Source organism: Numenius arquata, chromosome 2 (genome assembly GCF_964106895.1).
Source record: "Numenius arquata chromosome 2, bNumArq3.hap1.1, whole genome shotgun sequence".
Classification (NCBI taxonomy): Eukaryota; Metazoa; Chordata; class Aves; order Charadriiformes; family Scolopacidae; genus Numenius; species Numenius arquata.
The window spans coordinates 56013410-56030576 of record NC_133577.1 but is presented as its reverse complement, the minus strand read 5'-3'; the positions used below and the strand labels follow the sequence as shown (position 1 = coordinate 56030576).

The 17167-nt window shown below is 40.0% G+C and overlaps 1 protein-coding gene across 7 annotated transcripts in view; it reads left to right on the top strand.

Moving 5' to 3' along the window:
• Positions 1-16150, top strand: part of RTN4 (reticulon 4) — a 74648-nt gene extending 58498 nt beyond the window's left edge. For all 7 annotated transcript variants that reach the window (XM_074167986.1, XM_074167989.1, XM_074167987.1 and 4 more), the window contains 6 exons: positions 2200-2407; positions 5385-5523; positions 11537-11606; positions 12242-12288; positions 13587-13645; positions 14090-16150. In XM_074167986.1, the coding sequence (XP_074024087.1) occupies positions 2200-2407; positions 5385-5523; positions 11537-11606; positions 12242-12288; positions 13587-13645; positions 14090-14132 (566 nt within the window). In that variant the 3' untranslated portion in view covers positions 14133-16150. The remainder of the gene's footprint in view (positions 1-2199; positions 2408-5384; positions 5524-11536; positions 11607-12241; positions 12289-13586; positions 13646-14089) is intronic.
• The last annotated feature ends 1017 nt before the right edge of the window (positions 16151-17167 follow it).

The window sequence follows — 17167 nt, the reverse complement described above, 5'->3', positions numbered from 1 at the left end:
TCCACCAACTTTTTTTTGCAAGACTGCTTTTGACAATCTCATCTAGGTGTTCTGGTTACTTGCAGGTTTAGGTTTACAGTTTACAATGATTTTTAGGTCAAGCTCATGGTTTCATTCGTCATTCATAAGCTCCTTTTAGACATTAAACTTGCTAGCATAAGGTGTACACTAATAGACACTTTTGTGATTAGAAGCAAAGCCAAGGAAACGAAAGAAAATGTTAAATTTAGGTGTTATAGCCAATACAAAAGGAATTCTGTGATGACTTGATTTTTGGGGGGTTTTTGTGTTTGATTTTTACAAATATTAAAGAAAAGTTGGCTTGCTTAGAGCTTTGTTTGTTTGACACGGAAGAGAACTGCGGGTTTGTAACGTGAGGAGACCCAGCGGAGTAACAGGTCAACAGGGTGCGTGAATAGGCTGGGCTGCAGTTTGATGAGGACTTTAGATTGGTGCTGTTCTGGAGAGCCGGAGTGTCACCTCCGTCAGTTGGCTGCTCTATCTCTCAGCCCATATGTTTATGTAGTCACATGGTGAGCAACAACTAGAGTCTGATCTAGCTGGCTGCTTTGCTTATTTTATTTTTTGGGGGTAGCAGTTATGAGCAGCAGACAGAAAACCATGTGGTTTGTGTGTGGCCATGCCGAGGAGAGGAGTAGTGGTGGAGGGGTGAGACTCTTTCTTTCAACAGCAGTTTTGGTTCATGACAAATTTTAGGTGTTACACAACTGTAACCTGGTTCTGTCTGTAGAGCTTCAGGAAACTTCTACTGGAATGTGAATTAAATATTCGGATGAAATATTTTGCATTTTGAGAATGGCAGCTTTAAGTTTCTGACCGGGATTCTCATCTCTCCAGCGTCTGCTGATCATCACGGTTTCCCTGTGGAAATAATCAGGAAAGGACTTCAGCTTCTGAAACACTCTGAAATTGCACCATAGCCCCAGTGGCATTTTCATACCTACAAAGGGATTTTGCAGACTTTGCCCTACAGAGGCTTCTAAGTATTTCATCTTGGTGCATTACCACATTTTCATCCTGTAAGAAATAATAGTCAAATACTATTTTTTAATTTTCTTTCACAGTCACGATTCGGAAGATATTCTTACACTGAATGATATGCTGTGTTACTGTTAAGTTTGGTGATATTTAGGATGAGATAGGAGTGTGGTACAATAGTAATAATTTTTCTATAATTTTGAGTTCCGTATGTAATACATTATTGCTGTGAACAAGCAGTTTTGATGCAGAAGAGGAATTTGTTCTTGTGAAAATCCAATCAGCTATGGAAATAGAAATGATGAAGAGTGAGTTTTAGTGTGTGTCTCACCATGAAGTATAAAGCTAGACGAGGTGCCCCTGCCCAGTTCTGTACCCTGCAATGGAGAACGACATTTGCCAGGTTTCATGAGTTCATTAAGGTAATCAACAGCACCTCTGCAGTGGATATATTAAGCAGTTACCTCTGATTTGTGTAAGGGTGTAGTTTACTCTAAACAATGATGCTAAAAATGGCATAATGTTGTTTTCTCTCATGAGGGAACATGTTCTTAAGGGAAGAATAAACTTGGTTTACGAATGAAGTATTTTGCATTGGAACCCAGCAGATTTAGCCTGGATTGAAATTTCAGTGAGATTATTCCCTCTTGATGGCTCAGCCTATCACCCATAATCAACGCTATAAACTCCCATGGGTATGTCTTCATTCAAAAGGAAACAAACCAAGCTGTTAATGAGTCTTGAGCAGTGCCTTTGCTTCTACCAGACTTGCAAAGATATAATGGTTTAGAGATCTGTAAGCATCTTGTCATTTGTTCCAACAGGGAATTGGAATCAATCTCGTCAGTGAGTGACCTGCACAAAAATGAAATGAAATGAAGCGCAAACCGCTGTGGTTGTGGTACAAAACAGCACAGTAGTAGAAGAGATTCTGACATTGCTTAAGGGCAGAATTGTGCTTACATTTTAGCAATTACATCTGAGGTAACCCTAATAACAATGATCCAAATAATCTGAAGTCAAATGCAGAATCAGTGTTAAAATAACTTATTTCAAGTTGTAATTTCAGCTCTGGTTTAACGGTGAGATCACAAGCTCCATTCTTGATGACTCTCAGCAGTCAAGTGAATCGTGTTTTACTGTTTTCATGTGGATGCAAAAGGTATCTTGTTCTAATGTCTTACCTTTTTTAAATTTTAGTTATTGACCTCCTTTACTGGCGAGACATTAAGAAGACAGGAGTGGTGTTTGGTGCCAGCTTGTTCCTGCTGCTTTCATTAACAGTGTTCAGCATCGTGAGTGTGACAGCTTACATTGCCTTGGCCCTGCTTTCTGTGACGATCAGCTTTAGGATATACAAGGGAGTTATCCAGGCAATCCAAAAGTCCGATGAAGGCCACCCATTTAGGTGAGATTTGTCTTTTAATTAAGAAAAAAAGTGTGTTCTTTTGGGGAACAGCAATATTGATGCTCTTAGAAGCAGTAAATGACATATGCCATAATATGTTGCATAATAATGTGAATAGTCTCTGTACTGAAAAATCTGTTACTCAGCCTATGACAGCTCTTCTTTCAGTTTTTCTCAGCAGGCATACACAGCAGTAGAGAAAACGAACTGAGCATTTGGTACAGGGGATTTCCCTGGGAATGCTAGAATATCCTAAGTTACATTTTAAAAGTTTAAATACTTCAATCTAATGGAGTAATATGTGCATTTTAAATGGTGTAGTCTTCAGAATGTGAACCAGTGGCAGATAATATACAAAATTTAAAGAATACCCAGGAGATGCAGTACTTTCAATGGAATATATTTAGCAAAAATAAAAATAAAAGTATCCTCTGCTACATTCTATCTTTTTGGAACTTTTTTTTTTAAGAATACCCTTAAAATTCCTGTTTTAGTGTGTAGCTGTGTTCTCCACGCGCAAGGCTGCCTTGGCTTCAGCAGAATCCAGGTTCATTGCAGCCTACCCAGGTCAGAAATCCAGAAACTTGGACTCTGAATTCTAAGGCTTGAGGAGTTGAATCATAGGATTAACTTAGGTCCTCAAAGAGGACCTCTGAGCTCTTTGCTTTAAGTGATGAGCTAAGTCCTTGGGGCACACTGTGTGTGCACTTCCCTGCAGTGTAGCAATACGGTATCCATGGTATGCATTCTTTCCTGTGTGGAGTACAGTGGTGCCCATTATCGCAGAGCTGCATCTTAAGAGAAATTAAAACTTATTAATGTGTTAGAGTAATTACTAAGAGTGAATGTTTTCTGTTTCCATACCAACCCTGAGCCATGCTGCTCAGACATGCTTCTCCTTTTTTTTAGTCAATGGAGTGGTTCAATCTCAATTTCCCTTGCACCTTTTAGAAATTCCTGCTTGTCCTATTTTACAGCTCTCTTACTAATTTTGTGGTGTTTCCAATTATTCTTGTTCTCTTCCTCTCATCTTCAGTAAGGCAAAGTAAAATGTTTTCTTGGGTTTTTACCTCTGTTCCTCCCTAACTGTGTAGTGGCTCATTTACCCACGGGAAGCCAGACTGTGCCTAAAACAGCTGTTGGACGAAAATCTGGCAAAAAAAGGGGTATTTGCTTTCAAGTTTAGATACGATATAAAAAAAACACATCTGAACAATTGGCACCAACTTTCAGTGTAGCAGTATGAAATCTGTATTTTGTAAGCAGTATGAAATCTGTATTTTGTAAACTTAGTTTTTGAGGAGTTTTGGGAGGGGGGCTTTTTTTTTTTTTTTTAAATGACCAAGGCCTTGTATGGTCCTCCTTATTCACCCTTACTAGGGTGAATAATTCCCAGCTGAAATCCTGTTTGCTTTGTCTACCCAGTAGTGCTCTTCAGTATCCAAACAGCATTTCCACGTTTACCATTTAAGTTCATTGTTAGCAAGAACAAGCAAAACTTGTTCTACCTGTGCTCTTTCTGCAGTTTATTTCTAAAAATACTGATAATCATAAGAAGCTTCCGGACATTCTTGTCCAGCATACCAGGTTGCTTACTTTTTATCTGTATGGCTTCAACTGTAGTTGAAGGAAGGATATTTTTACTTGAATTTAGTTTGACAGTGAAGAGCACATCCATGAGCTCAATGTAATTTTTGATTTAGATACTGAATATCTTGCTCATGGCTTGAATCTGCACACCATTCTCAACTTAAGTGTGGATAGCAGAATGTAGCCTTGAAATGGCCACCCTCTGAAGTTACTGTTTAAAGTATTTCATTTGTTTTGGACTTGCCACAATGCCATGTTTAGCTTTGCCTTAAATGACATACATAGGAGCCTCCACTGTGCATTTTTTTTTCTAAATCAAACAAAACCACCGCAAAGCAGAATCCCCTCCTAAATTTAAGTAAAAGTTTAACAACTGTAGTAAATGCAAATGAGTGCTGTGTTACAGATCTGCTGAGTTGCTCCTTCTCCCTCCCAACATGCAAATTAGATAAATTACTCTCTATTTAAAGAGTCTAAATTGCTATAGCCACTGCAACTACAGATGAAAGTCGCAGACTGGAGCTTATCTTCTTCTGTTAAAAGAACTGTTGTCACTAACTGTAAGAAATTTTTTTAGCAAACTATGAAAAACTTGCTCATTTTACTGTGCCTTAGGGTATTTGTTACAGCTTAATGGTACATGCCTTCCAGTGATATGAATGGATATGTTACTTTTTGTAGGATTTTTTTCTGAGAAATGAAGGAATCTCAAGCCTCGTAGAATAGTAAGGTATCTATTAGTACAATAGCAAAAACAAACAGTGATGCACACGTCACAGCCCCCCAGGCTGTCTGTCTCATTTTTTTTTTAAATAGATGTTGGCCTTATTAGTGTACTAGATTATGGCATATGTTGAAGAGTAGGAAGAGACTTCACAGACTAAGTATGTGTCAGTGCTGCCGGACACTGTTTTGGCCACTCACTAGCCTTGTCTCTTCACACCTGTAAGTTAGTCAGTGCATCTTTGCTCCCTGGTCCAGGTAAGACTGAGTGTGTGACTTGGTAAATGCAGTAGCACAACATAGCAGTAAAAAAAAAAAAAAAAAAAAAAGATTTTTTCTTTTCTTCTAAGACATTGTGGAGGTTTTTTTAAGATTCACTTTTACCTTCTAAGAATAACTTAGATTAGTTCTGTTCTATCATTTTAGGATTTGGTTGAGGATCTAGAATGGTGAGGTTTTTCTCTTTGGTTGGCCTACCCATGGCAGGCCCTGCCCATGGCGGGGGGGTTGGAACTAGGTGATCTTTAATGTCACTTCCAATGTAAACCATTCTATGATAACATAAGAAGAATGTATGTTGGTATTGTATATATAACATATAACATGTTGATACTGTTTGGCAGCACTGTTGCAGTAAAATTTCATAAGCTCTCCGTTCTTGCAGGGCTTACTTGGAGTCTGATGTAGCTGTGTCTGAAGAGCTTATTCAGAAGTACAGTAATGTTGTGCTTGGTCACGTTAATGGCACAGTCAAAGAGCTGAGACGTCTCTTCCTAGTTGATGACTTAGTTGATTCTCTGAAGGTAAGTCTGCTTCACCTGTAGATACAGTAGCTTTGTGTAAATAGATTCTTTGCTGACCTAGGTTAGCAAAGCCCACTAGTCTTTATAAACATGAATGAACAATGGCATCTTTTGCTCCGTGTAAGTAAATAGTGAGTTTGCCAGTTGGAAGTCCTAAGCCTTTTTGTTTTTTAAGAAGTGTAGTTTTCTGTTAGCCACACTGAGTTGACCATAAAGTGCTGCATGCAATAATAGAGTGGATAACTTCATCTGCATTTTGACAGTATGATAAAAATTAATGGAAAACTGAAATAGGCTCTGGCTGCGTGCAGTTCAGCTGTTACACCTCCTTGTTGGTGCTTAACAGCAGAAATCTTTTAAGAAAACAAGACATTGGGCATTCAAAATTTGTTGCTGCCATATATTTCTCCCTCTTGAAAAATCTGCGTTTTGGGCTGGAGTGGCACAGTGTGGTTTTGGTTTGGTTTTCTGTTTGTGCTGAGACTACCAAGTGGTTAGCTACTTGCCTTAAACAGTAGGAGTTCTTGTGTCCACATTTTTGCTGGGAGAGTGGGGACTGAGTGCTGCCCTTGTTTTATTAGGAAGGTGGGCACCTGTTTCAGTCCCTGGATTTGGGTGTCAATAGCTGCTTCTTGTAGTGATGCAAATTACTGAAATGGGTTTTTGAAATGACCTCAAGTGCGCAATACTGCCTAATAGATATGTTGAACGTGTCCAAGTAGTATTTAATGGGGTTTATTGAAGGTGGCAGAGCAAAACTGACACCGAAGAAGAATAATTTAAAAAAAAAAAAAAAGAATTGGCTGAAAACCCTTCAGTTTTGTTCTGTGAGAATAATAGTCTCTCCTTTTAAGCTAATCGCCTTTCTTCGTTTTTCAAACAATTGTTTCTTTTACCGAGTACAACATGTTGTCCACTTCTTTTTCAGTTTGCTTAATCTTCTTGAAATAAAGTTGCATTTTTCTTCCAGTAAATCCCTTACTTAGTTCTTTGTAAAGTCCTTTGAGTTGTGGTGGGGTTGGGGGAAGGGGTTTCTAGTGAAACTTGGCAAAAATTAGGAAGGCTGTAAAAGTCTTTGTTATATTTGGGGAACAGAAATTGGAGGTGGATCTCAGGATCGTCTTACCCAGAGTTTCCAGATTCAGTTTCTCATTATGCTCCCACTTAGACACAGTGAGGAGTGTGTGCTGGAAATCATGGAATCACAGAATTCTCAGAGTTGGAAGGGACCTCTAGAGATCATCTAGTCCAACTCCCCTGCTAAAGCAGGATTTCCTATAGCACATTACTCAGGACTGCATCAAGGCGGGTCTTGAAAATATCCAGAGTAGGGGACTCCACGACCTCCCTGATGTTGCAGCTGATGTTGTGCAAGTCTCCTGCAGTAAGAGTTCTTTCCCTCTGGAGAAGGGAAGGATAATAATGCTGTTGGGTTGTTACCTGGGGTGTGCTGATCATGGTATATATATTCGTTTTCTCAGGAGGGAAAGAGGAGATGGGATATTAGCTGGGGGATTTGTGTAATAATCTTCCTGCTCCTAAAGGGTTGTGCAGTATGAGTATTTTTATGAGGTGGCTGTGCATTCTTATTTTCTCGTCATTTTTTGTGGACATGATAGATAACGCTGCCATCATTTTATGGCAAAATGGCTTAAATAAGGTGGCTGTTGCCTGTACCTTGCCAGTGTTGCCACCCAGGGACTGCATTTTGATGGCTAAATCCTCTCACTGCTGCCCATCAGTCTGGTCTGTAAGAAGCTGTGTCTCGTCTCCACACTTAAGTGACTGAGTACTTAGGATTCATCTCTGCAGCATCTCAAGGCTACAGACTTGACCAAAAGAATGACCCTTACACAGCTAGACTTCCATTTTGGTAACTTAAACTTGGTGTGTGAGGAAGGGAACATATTCTTTGTTAACTGTGTTTTTTAAGGGCATTGAGTTTCAGTGTTAAAAGAAAAGTTAATTTGCTTAAGTAATTTTTGGATCTAATTAAACAACATCACGGAAAAACTTGTAGTCACAAGGCCACCTTATTTCTTTAATTATTAAGCCCTTTGTGGTACATTTCTTCATCTGAGTTACAAGAATTTCCACACCATTTGTTTAGAGATCCCAATCCTTTGCAGTAAAGAAAAAGGAAGCAGTGAACAGCCAGCTGCCGTTTCAGTTAACACTGTTTTAAAATTAGGCCTTTCAGAGGAATTATATTAGAATTAATTTCAGTCAGAATGTCTTCAAGGCACTTTAATCACTTTTAAAATACTATGGTATATCGGAAAGACATGTTTATTCAGCTGAACTATAATTCATTTCCCCTCTCTTCTTCTGACATTTTAAATGTCAGGTTTTTTAAATGTAGGTTAATTAGTCTGATTTAGGGTGGTTGGGAGCAACCCTTACATGTAACCAGTGAATGTCAGGACAGTTCACAAGCACAAGTAACTGATTTTGAAGAGTTTGTGCTTGAGGAGAACATTAAGATGCTGGAGTCTTATGTAATACAACAGCCCTGTTTAAAAAAAAAAATAATAAATCTTGGCTTGTGTAGTTTAAACATTTTCACTATAGGAAACAGCATGTTTGTATATAATTAAAGTTACAGAATTTTAATGTAGAAAATATCTGCAGGTCAGTTTATTGTGTGTAATAGTTGTGGCTGTAAAATCTGTCTTGTTAAGATCTTTGTTTTCTGTTCTATTAAGCAATGTTTCAGTCATGGAAGTCTTACAGTGGACTGTAAATATTTATGCAGCACAAGGAGAAGTTCCTCACAGCTCTTGAGGAGTTTGCCAGACAGTCCCAGGAGAAACTGCACTTTGTCCTGATACACAGGGATGTAGTGCTTCACCCCCAGCTGTGCAGTGCCAGCTGCTGTGGTCTGACACTGGGGCACAGTTGCTTTCAGTTTGTCATTGCTCAACTGATGTTTTGAGAAACAGAACTCTTTGTTGCATTTGAACTATTTTATAATAAAGAAACTGCTATATGGACATTCCTGGATTTGCTGTTAAATGGCAGTATGTTTTGGATACTGGGGAGTCATTAAGCATTGGAATGAGGTAGGCAAAAACTCGGTTCAGTCCATCAGATACTACTGGTGGTCGTTGTAAGGTTCTGGCTGAGCTTCTGCCCTGTGCTTTCCCGCTGTCCTGAGCGTGTGGGAAGAGCAATACTATCTTTGTAGGTCAGTCCTGGGTTGCCTTTTGTCTTAGAGCTTTAAGTGTTTGGATGGGTTTCAGGTAAGCCTTTTTGCATTTGTAAGTTTCTCTGAGTTTGTCTCATTTCTAAGGGAAAGAAAAACCACAGAGACCAATACCTAAATGTGGGATTGAGATCAACTCCACTTGTATCCTGGGTGTGCTGCTTTAACTGTCAGAAGTGTGTTGAAGAGAGAAGGTCTTGTGGGAGGGGGACTGAGGTTTGTGCTGAACTTCATTTGCTTTTAGTAGCCCCAGCTTTCGAAATAGTTGTCCCTTATTGACAGAGTGGAGAGAACAGGTGGTCTCGCTGGGGTCAGTGGTTCCCTTTCCCACCCACTATGAATAAGGGAAGCGGTTTATAAACTGCACACACAATGCAGTTTGTTGTTGGACCCTGATGCTGCTCTGGACAGGCTTTCCAAGAAGCAAAGCCTGTATCAGTCAAATGTTAACTCCTGGATTTTGATCTTTATTGGGCCACAAATTCAGTGCTCACTAAATAAGACTCGATAGTTGTGGTTGTTGTTGGACTTTGGGATTGGTTGATACCTGTTACCCCTCTGCTTACATAAACTTATATTTTCTGACTTGGTCATAGTCTTCAGCAAGATTACTTGAATGTTCACCCGACCGGGGTGGTGCTTAGCTTGGGTAATGGTGTTCATGCAGAGGAGATCTTGGAGAGCTGTCAGGATGCTTTGCTGTGTGTGCTTGAAGCTGGCACGTTTAGTTTACCAAAATGAACAGCCTGCAAGAGAATAATTCTGAATTATCACAAACTCGGGGGCTTTTTGCTATAGTAGAAGTTGTCAACTTTCCTCTCTTTGCTGGGGAGGGGGATGTGCTGCAGCTGCAGACTTGCTCTAAAAGGCAAGTGTTTGCTCTGTTAAAATGTGCTGTGCAAAGAGGCAGGCAGCCAGCGCTCACCCTGCTGTTGTGGAGAGCAGAACTGGGCCAAGCTGTGAATGAATCATGAGGGAGTTAAGAGAAATCTGCTTTATTTTTCTTGATAAACCTGCCAAAATCCTTCAGTGCGAATGCTGTTGACAGTAACATTTCAGCCTTGTCTGAGGGTTGACTTTGTGCCTCTAGTGCCGCTTGCATCACATAGAGAAAGAACTGGCAGTTAAAGAGCTGCATCGTTTGCAATTAATCGACTGTGTTTTAAATGGGATCGACTTGGAATGAAGCTCATGAAGTAAACTTTTTTTTATCACAGGGATCATGCGATTAAACTTACATTGATTGTCATGCCCATATCTTATTGTTGGCTGTTGATTTTGTTTGGATATTTTGCATCTTATGATAAGCTGAAAATGGATGTTTGGATACATAACTTATGAGTGACTTGGCTGCAGGGTAGGTCCTTGACCACACCCACAGTCCTTCGACATGCTTTTTTTCTTTCCAGTGCTTTGTACCCATCTTTTCCTTGTGTGTATCTCCTGCTCATTGGAGTGCTTCACCTTTGGTTGTTAATTGTGCCTAGATCTTCTCTCCTTGATGGAAGCAGCAGCTTCCACACTGTGTCTGTCCAGCTCTTCAGTGTTTTGCAGTCTTGCACAGAAAATAACCCGATATGCTTAGTTGATTAAAGGACTGGGGGTCTTTGTGCATTGCTCTGCACAATGCAAAGCATAATTCAGTGCTTAGCAAGAAATAAGCACTGGTAAATCCATATATCTGGATGTCTGACATCCAGATCCTGGCTTCTGCTCAGTTCCTTATGGGCTGTGCAACACTAGAAGAAACTGACTGATTTTCCTTGGGGAAGAATCTTACCCAGAAATAGAGCTGGCAACCTTCAGCCCCCTCCCACCCCACTATAGGTCAGAGGTATGCTTGGGACACTGTCCACCTAGTGGAAAGCTGAGGGGCTTGAACTTGTGCAGATCTTTGTGTAAAGCTAGTGAAGTGGAGCAGAGTAGTCAGCAGGATGGCAGTGGAGAAAGAACGTCTGGGTACGAGTTTGGGGCTGGGATATGAAGCCAGAAATTATGGCAGATTAGGTGTCTGTTAACAGAAGGACGTGTTTACTTCTGAATTTGTCTCTTGACTTAGAGCCAGCTTCCATTTTATGGCACTGTTGACTCCTCTTCCCTGAATTTTTAGTATCCAAAGTTCCTATGTTGTTTGGTTTTTTGTTTTTTTTTTAAACGGAAAAAGTCAGTCGAGCCAACCTTGCCATGTTACTTTCCAGAGAGGTTTTTTTCCCCTGTAGCAGCAGCAACCACTGCCTAGTCTAGTCAAGGGTTCACTGAGACCTTTGCTGAGCCAACGTGTGGTTCTGATAGCTTGATGCTGCTGATTGCGCTGCAGCCCCAGGCTGGGTGCCCTCATATGTTGGCTGCTGGGCTGCTACAAAAACGAATGACCTGCTTTCTTTCTGGCTCTGTCAGCAAGTGCTGTGTCCTGTGCCAGCCCTTTAACCTCTCACTTGCCTGTCTTGTTCTGTCTCTTTGCAGGGTGGGAGGTAGGAGCTGTGTTTGCCCATCATTATTAAATATGGGATTGGAAGTACCGTGTAAATGCAGAGGGCATTGAGCAGCCACTGAGTACTAACAGCTTTTGGTCACTGCTGACTTGGACTGAATTCAGCCCGGTGACCAAAAGGCCACATATCTGATTACTGAACCCTTCAGCTATTTTGTCACTTATCTATAAATACATGAGACGTAGAAGGGTGAAGTGGAGTTTGGAGCATTTTAGCTCCATGTGTGTGTTTAGAGAAATTCTCTGACTGCTCTAACTAGTATATTCTGGTAAGACAGACTGTGGGCTGACATGCTGGTTTTTTTTTTCCTTTTTAGTTTGCAGTGTTGATGTGGGTATTCACTTACGTTGGTGCCTTGTTTAATGGTCTGACATTACTGATTCTGGGTAAGTGTTTTAAATTTTGTTAAATGCCTGGCATACAAAACAACATTGGAAAAGCACTGAAGTCTACTTGGTACTGTGAGGGTATTCCTGTGTTGTTGGGAGTGTAGCAAGATGTTGTAGTTGTGTGTCTTTCTCTAGGACATTGATAACTGCAACCTGCAAAATGGATGTTTGAATTGCAGTGTTGAGTTCCTTGAGATTGCTGATTTTCCAGACACTGTACCATTTAAAAGTATGTTCTGTCGTGCTTGTCCCCATCAAGGTTAGCCTGTCTTGAATATCATTGCTGTATTGTGGCTTTGGAGGAGGTACAAAATTGGCTCTGGCCATGTCCCACTGCAGATAGTTTGTTTCACTGGCAGGAGCCCGAGATCCTTTTTGAAGAATTTGCATAAGCCACAGTGAAAAAGTTAATTGTGACCACACTTACTGTACTGTTAATGAGACCTAGAGAACAGCCCAGCTTCTCCTTAAAAGGGATTATTTCAATTACTGGCCATCAATTTTTGTATGTGGCTTAGTTATTTCTTTTTCTTGTACCTTTTTGAAAGAAATGTCAAGGTGTGAAAACCATTGTTTTACCTGAACGCTGTCCCTTTTGTCAATATTTACACCTTTGATATGCTCTTTCCCAGCTTTGATTTCACTCTTCAGTGTTCCTGTTATTTACGAGAGACATCAGGTGAGTGTTAAAAACAATTCATTAAATGCTTCATAAAATTAGCTCTATTGAATCAAAACCACAAGAGAATACAACCAAAATTCATTTCAGTCTTCTAAAATTTTAAAAGCCTTTAAAAAAATAGGCCTTTAACCAGGAGTTAGTTAAGACAGGGCCAAGCAAAGCAAGTCCACTGTGAAGTCCAGCATGTGCTTTCCCCTTCTCCTTTTCGGTAGCAGTGTCAGAAGGCCCCCAGAAAACAGTTGCAAAAAAGGCCCGATTAACCTGGAGGCCTTCTCTCCTCTGATCCAGATTTGGTCAGGACTCAAGTAGCAGTAGGCACAGTGCGTTAATCATGATGTAAGGACTTTTAAAATAATTTCTGAAGAAACATCTTCGGAGCTGATATTTAGGATTCATGTCCTGAAGCCCTGTGGAATTTGTAGCCCTGGCAAGAACAGGAGGTGGGAGATGCTCGGCACAGTCCAGTGCTTCTCCTTTGGAGAGACTAATGTAAAAGAAAAAGGTAAGAGGGAGCCAAAATAAAATGCATATGATTAAAGTGTAGCCAAGCTTGAGCAAGGACTGTCTTCAGGAGGTCATAGCGCAGGAGGGGGGAAGCCAGCTCTGGCTTAGCAGTTCCTTCTCCTCTTTCAAAAACAACCCTGCTGGTAGAGGCTAGCCTGGGACTTAGGGAGGGGGGAAGAAAGGCACTGAGCAGATGGCAGAGCCTCCTGTGCTCCTCTCCGAGCTCCTAGGAAAGAACAAAGTACACTGCAGTGAAAGGAAATCCTGTAGCCCTGAGGAAAGATGATGGACAATTTGCCTGGCTTAACCCGGGCTCCTCAATCCTCTTGAGGAGCTGAAGGCTGCTCTCTGAAGGCATAAGCTGTTTAGCAGGCCCAGCCCACCTAAGCAGCTTTCCTTCTGCCCTGTGGTTAGAGGAGGCAGAGGAGCCAACTGCCCCTCACCAAGGGCCTGAGCTGTGCACCCTCGCGCTGGGGTGGCCTTGGGAAGAGGCAGGAGGAAATGCTGGTGACTGCTTTTGCAGAACGTGCAGAAGCCAGGGATGAATTTATTTGGCTAGTTACCTGCTATTCCGTGTCATTGTGTGTGTTCCTGGAGGCAAACACTAGCATGTGCTGTGGCTGAACCCCTGGGAGCTCTGGTATCAAACTGGGAAAGTAGACATGGTTGAGCCCCTTTCTTCTGTCAGCAGTCTTTTTCGTGTAAAGCACATCTTGGTGTGGTGTGACTCTGCCTTTTGGGCAAAGTAACCCTAAGAGCTGGACTGTAACATCTATCACCTTCCATTTCAGGCCCAAATTGACCATTATCTGGGACTCATGAACAAGAATGTCAAAGATGCAATGGCTAAGTGAGTTGGGTTTGGTTTTGTTTTGTTTTTTCTTAAATTTATTTCACTTTACAAAGAATGTTTACAGTTCTCAGTATGTGTGGTATGCCTCTATATAATAAATGCATTGCACGCACTAGTCCTGGGAGGAAAAAGTCCTTTTTTTTAAATTTGACATGGTTATGAAATCAGCTCCTTTTTTGCTGATGCTGTTGTTGAGTTAATATGATATTTCTAATAGAAAGATGTGTATTTGAAATCATTAGTGAAACCTGAGGCCCCCAGCAGGTGGAGCTGAGGGGTGAATAAAGAATTTAGCAATTTCATCGATTTCTGAACGGAATAGTTTTGTGTTGCTGTAATAATTATCTTCACGTGTCGCTGTGCTTAAGACTATATTTATACCTACTTTTTTTTGTTCGGTATTCAAATACTATTCTTTTTCCTCTCCTGTTCCTCTTGTAGGATCCAAGCAAAGATCCCTGGGCTGAAGCGCAAAACTGAGTAAAAAGCCTGAAGCAACTTATCGATAGGAAGTTCATCTTTTAAGGGGGGAAAAAAATACACTCATTTGGATTTACGTGGGGAGAGTCAGGGAATAGCAAAACCCTTGACATTGCAGTGCAATTTCACAGATCTTTATTTTTTAGCAACGCAGTGTTTGAGGAAAAATAACTGTTTTGACTGCCATGCGTTTCATCATCTTAAGTATTGTAAGTTGCTATGTATGGATATAAAACTAATCATCTTTCTTTATCCTGTGTGCAGCACTGGCTAATACATAAGATTTGAGAAAGCTGTACATTTTGCTTCATCAGAGGTAGTCCCTGCTGTGTTCCCAGAAGAGATAGTGCAGGTGGAGCAGAGGATAACACTTCCCAGTTTGTGCACTGTGTATGGTCTGTGTAGACTGATGCAGATTTTCTAAAATGAGATGTTTTAGAAGAATATACCATTTTAGCAAGTTTTGAAAAATCTTGCCTTTTTGGTATGAGTATAGCTGTATTGTGATTTTACTGTTTTATCAGTTGCCAATATATATATATATATGTGTGTGTGTGTGTTTCACAAAGCTTAGATCTTTCAGCTGCTCCACAGTGCTTCATACTTCAGAGAATTGACTGATTTCTGGACTAGCTCCATAGCACACAAGATTGAAAAACTAAAATGTCTCTGTAAACACTAGCATCAGTTTAAAAAAAAAAAAAAAACAAAGGAAACTCCATGAATATCAAATTACAACATACACTGTTGCACAAACGTACAATAGTTGATTTTGAGCAAATAATTTTACAGTCTCTCAAACTGATAATCTGTGGACTGAATATCTAATGCTGCAAATGTTGTTTGGAAACTTAAAGCCTTGTTATGCAAGAAATTATAAATGAAAACTTATACACTTGCAGTTTAAGCTGTATTGAACTAAGTCTGTGGAATGCATTGTGAAATGTAAAAAACAAAACAAAAAACCCTACCAACAAAAAAGCAAAAAAACCCTAAGTATCAATAAAGCTTATAGACATAAAATAATACTGGTATTCTGCTTTCTTGAGGCAAGTTTAATATATTTGTGTTTATTTTGTTTAAGTTCATCGTGATTAAATATCCATTGTACATGGTGGTGGAAATAGTTTGTCAGACATATAGCAATGTGAGTAGATGGATTTTTTTCATGATACTTTCTCTTTTCATATGTGCAGTGCGAAGCAGTTTGTTTGGTTCCAGTTACAGATTTGACGTCCCGAATAGCTGTGTCAGCTGGTGATGCTCGTTTGGCGCATATTTCTTGTAGCACAGATTCTTGCCTGCAGTGAGGAGCCCTCTGTGCTGAATACTGAAGGCCCCTGTTGTTAACACTGCCAGCTGCACCAACAGCTCAGTGACACAGGGTGATGGTGTCAGACACTACTTAAATGTTGAAAATTGCGGCAGATGAAATTTTAGATTCTGCTAAACAAAGTGAAGATCCTTGGTTTATTTATGAGACAGTAATGTACGATGTCATATTCTAGTTTGAAGGAAACTAAAGCAAGTGTCAGTAATATTTTCACATGAACTTGCTGAATCTGATTTAAGAGCTGGACATTGAAAACTTGTATCCAAATTTGAGACATAGTTTTTAAATTAATGGCATCTTGACCATTGAAAAATAAATTCATGCAGTAATATTTTAGTTTACAGTATAATACATCATTACTTCTCAACATTTTATACATAAAGCCAAACCATATAAACATACAAATTTGTAAGTGTTTTCCTGACAGACACTATTGCTTTAAGATATTTTTCACATCACCATTTATTAATGCATTCTGCCACACAACTGGTTTTATTTGGAATACAGTCAACGTGAAAGGAAGGCAAACATTATTACAACATAGGCTGGTGCTTACTGACATCAACACCTAACATGATTACTTGATCAAGGAGGTTTCTTTTAAAAAAAAGACTGCATAGGGACTCTTACTGTGTATCTGACAAACTGATCTTCTGTATAGCAATATAAGGCATTAATAAATTAAATTTAAAAAAAAAAAAAAGGTGATTCTTTGAGGTTGCTGAAGCACTTTTGTGTGTTAAATGTACGTTGATCCACTCCTTTAAAGGGATATTCATTGCATCCAACAGCTACCTTTTTATGCAGTGGGCATCAGAAGTGGATTGGCAGGAAGTTTCTACTGTGCAAAATTAAAATTTTCCTGAACTGGGACTAAAGCAGTAGTTACATTTAGTCTTTGAAAAGAAATGTTAATTCTAAATGTTTTATTTTGGCCTTTATTTCTTTTGATTAACAAACAGTCTTTTAAAAGGAAGGTAACTTCAAAATACGGATGTTGTTCCGTGCCAGACATCTCAAAAATCGTTTGTTTTGACATTGCCCACATTTTCTGTTCCTTTTAAAACAGTTTCATTAGAAAAAGGTGAATGTACTTTTCTTTCTCCAGTTCCACTGTCCCTGTAGTTTTTGGTTTTGACAAAATGTTCGTTAACCATTTTTGTACGGCTTTACATTTTGTGAACAACTGCTCATGGATGGTCTCCACTTCCATGTGGAGGCAACTCTCCCTTGATCTCAGCTGCCTGCTGCCCTCCTGCCCCGCGATCCCACAGCCCAGTCACAGACAAGAGGGCTGCACAAGAAGCGATGATGGGAGAGGAGTTCAGATTTAGCAAAGATCATGCTTTTCTTGAGGATAGGTAAATTTTCTGCTATTGGAGTGATTTATTCTCTAGCTGCCAGCTGGAGGTTACACGCGGTCCCCACCAATCTCTAGGAATGTACATCATTACTTTGGATATCTCCAGGAAGCCCCTCCATAATGGGAAGAAGGGGAAATAGTGACTGTGAGAGGCTTTCAAACCACTTCTTAAATATACTTAAATTGCCACTGCCTATGGAAGTAGTTACCAGTAAAGCACATTTTCCCATAAACAGGGAGAGTGCAGAAAAACTTGAGAAACAACTTCTTCATTAGTTGTGTTTTAAATTTCTTTATCCCTCCATATTCTCTCTCCCTCTGGTTACCATTTGAGGTAAACTTC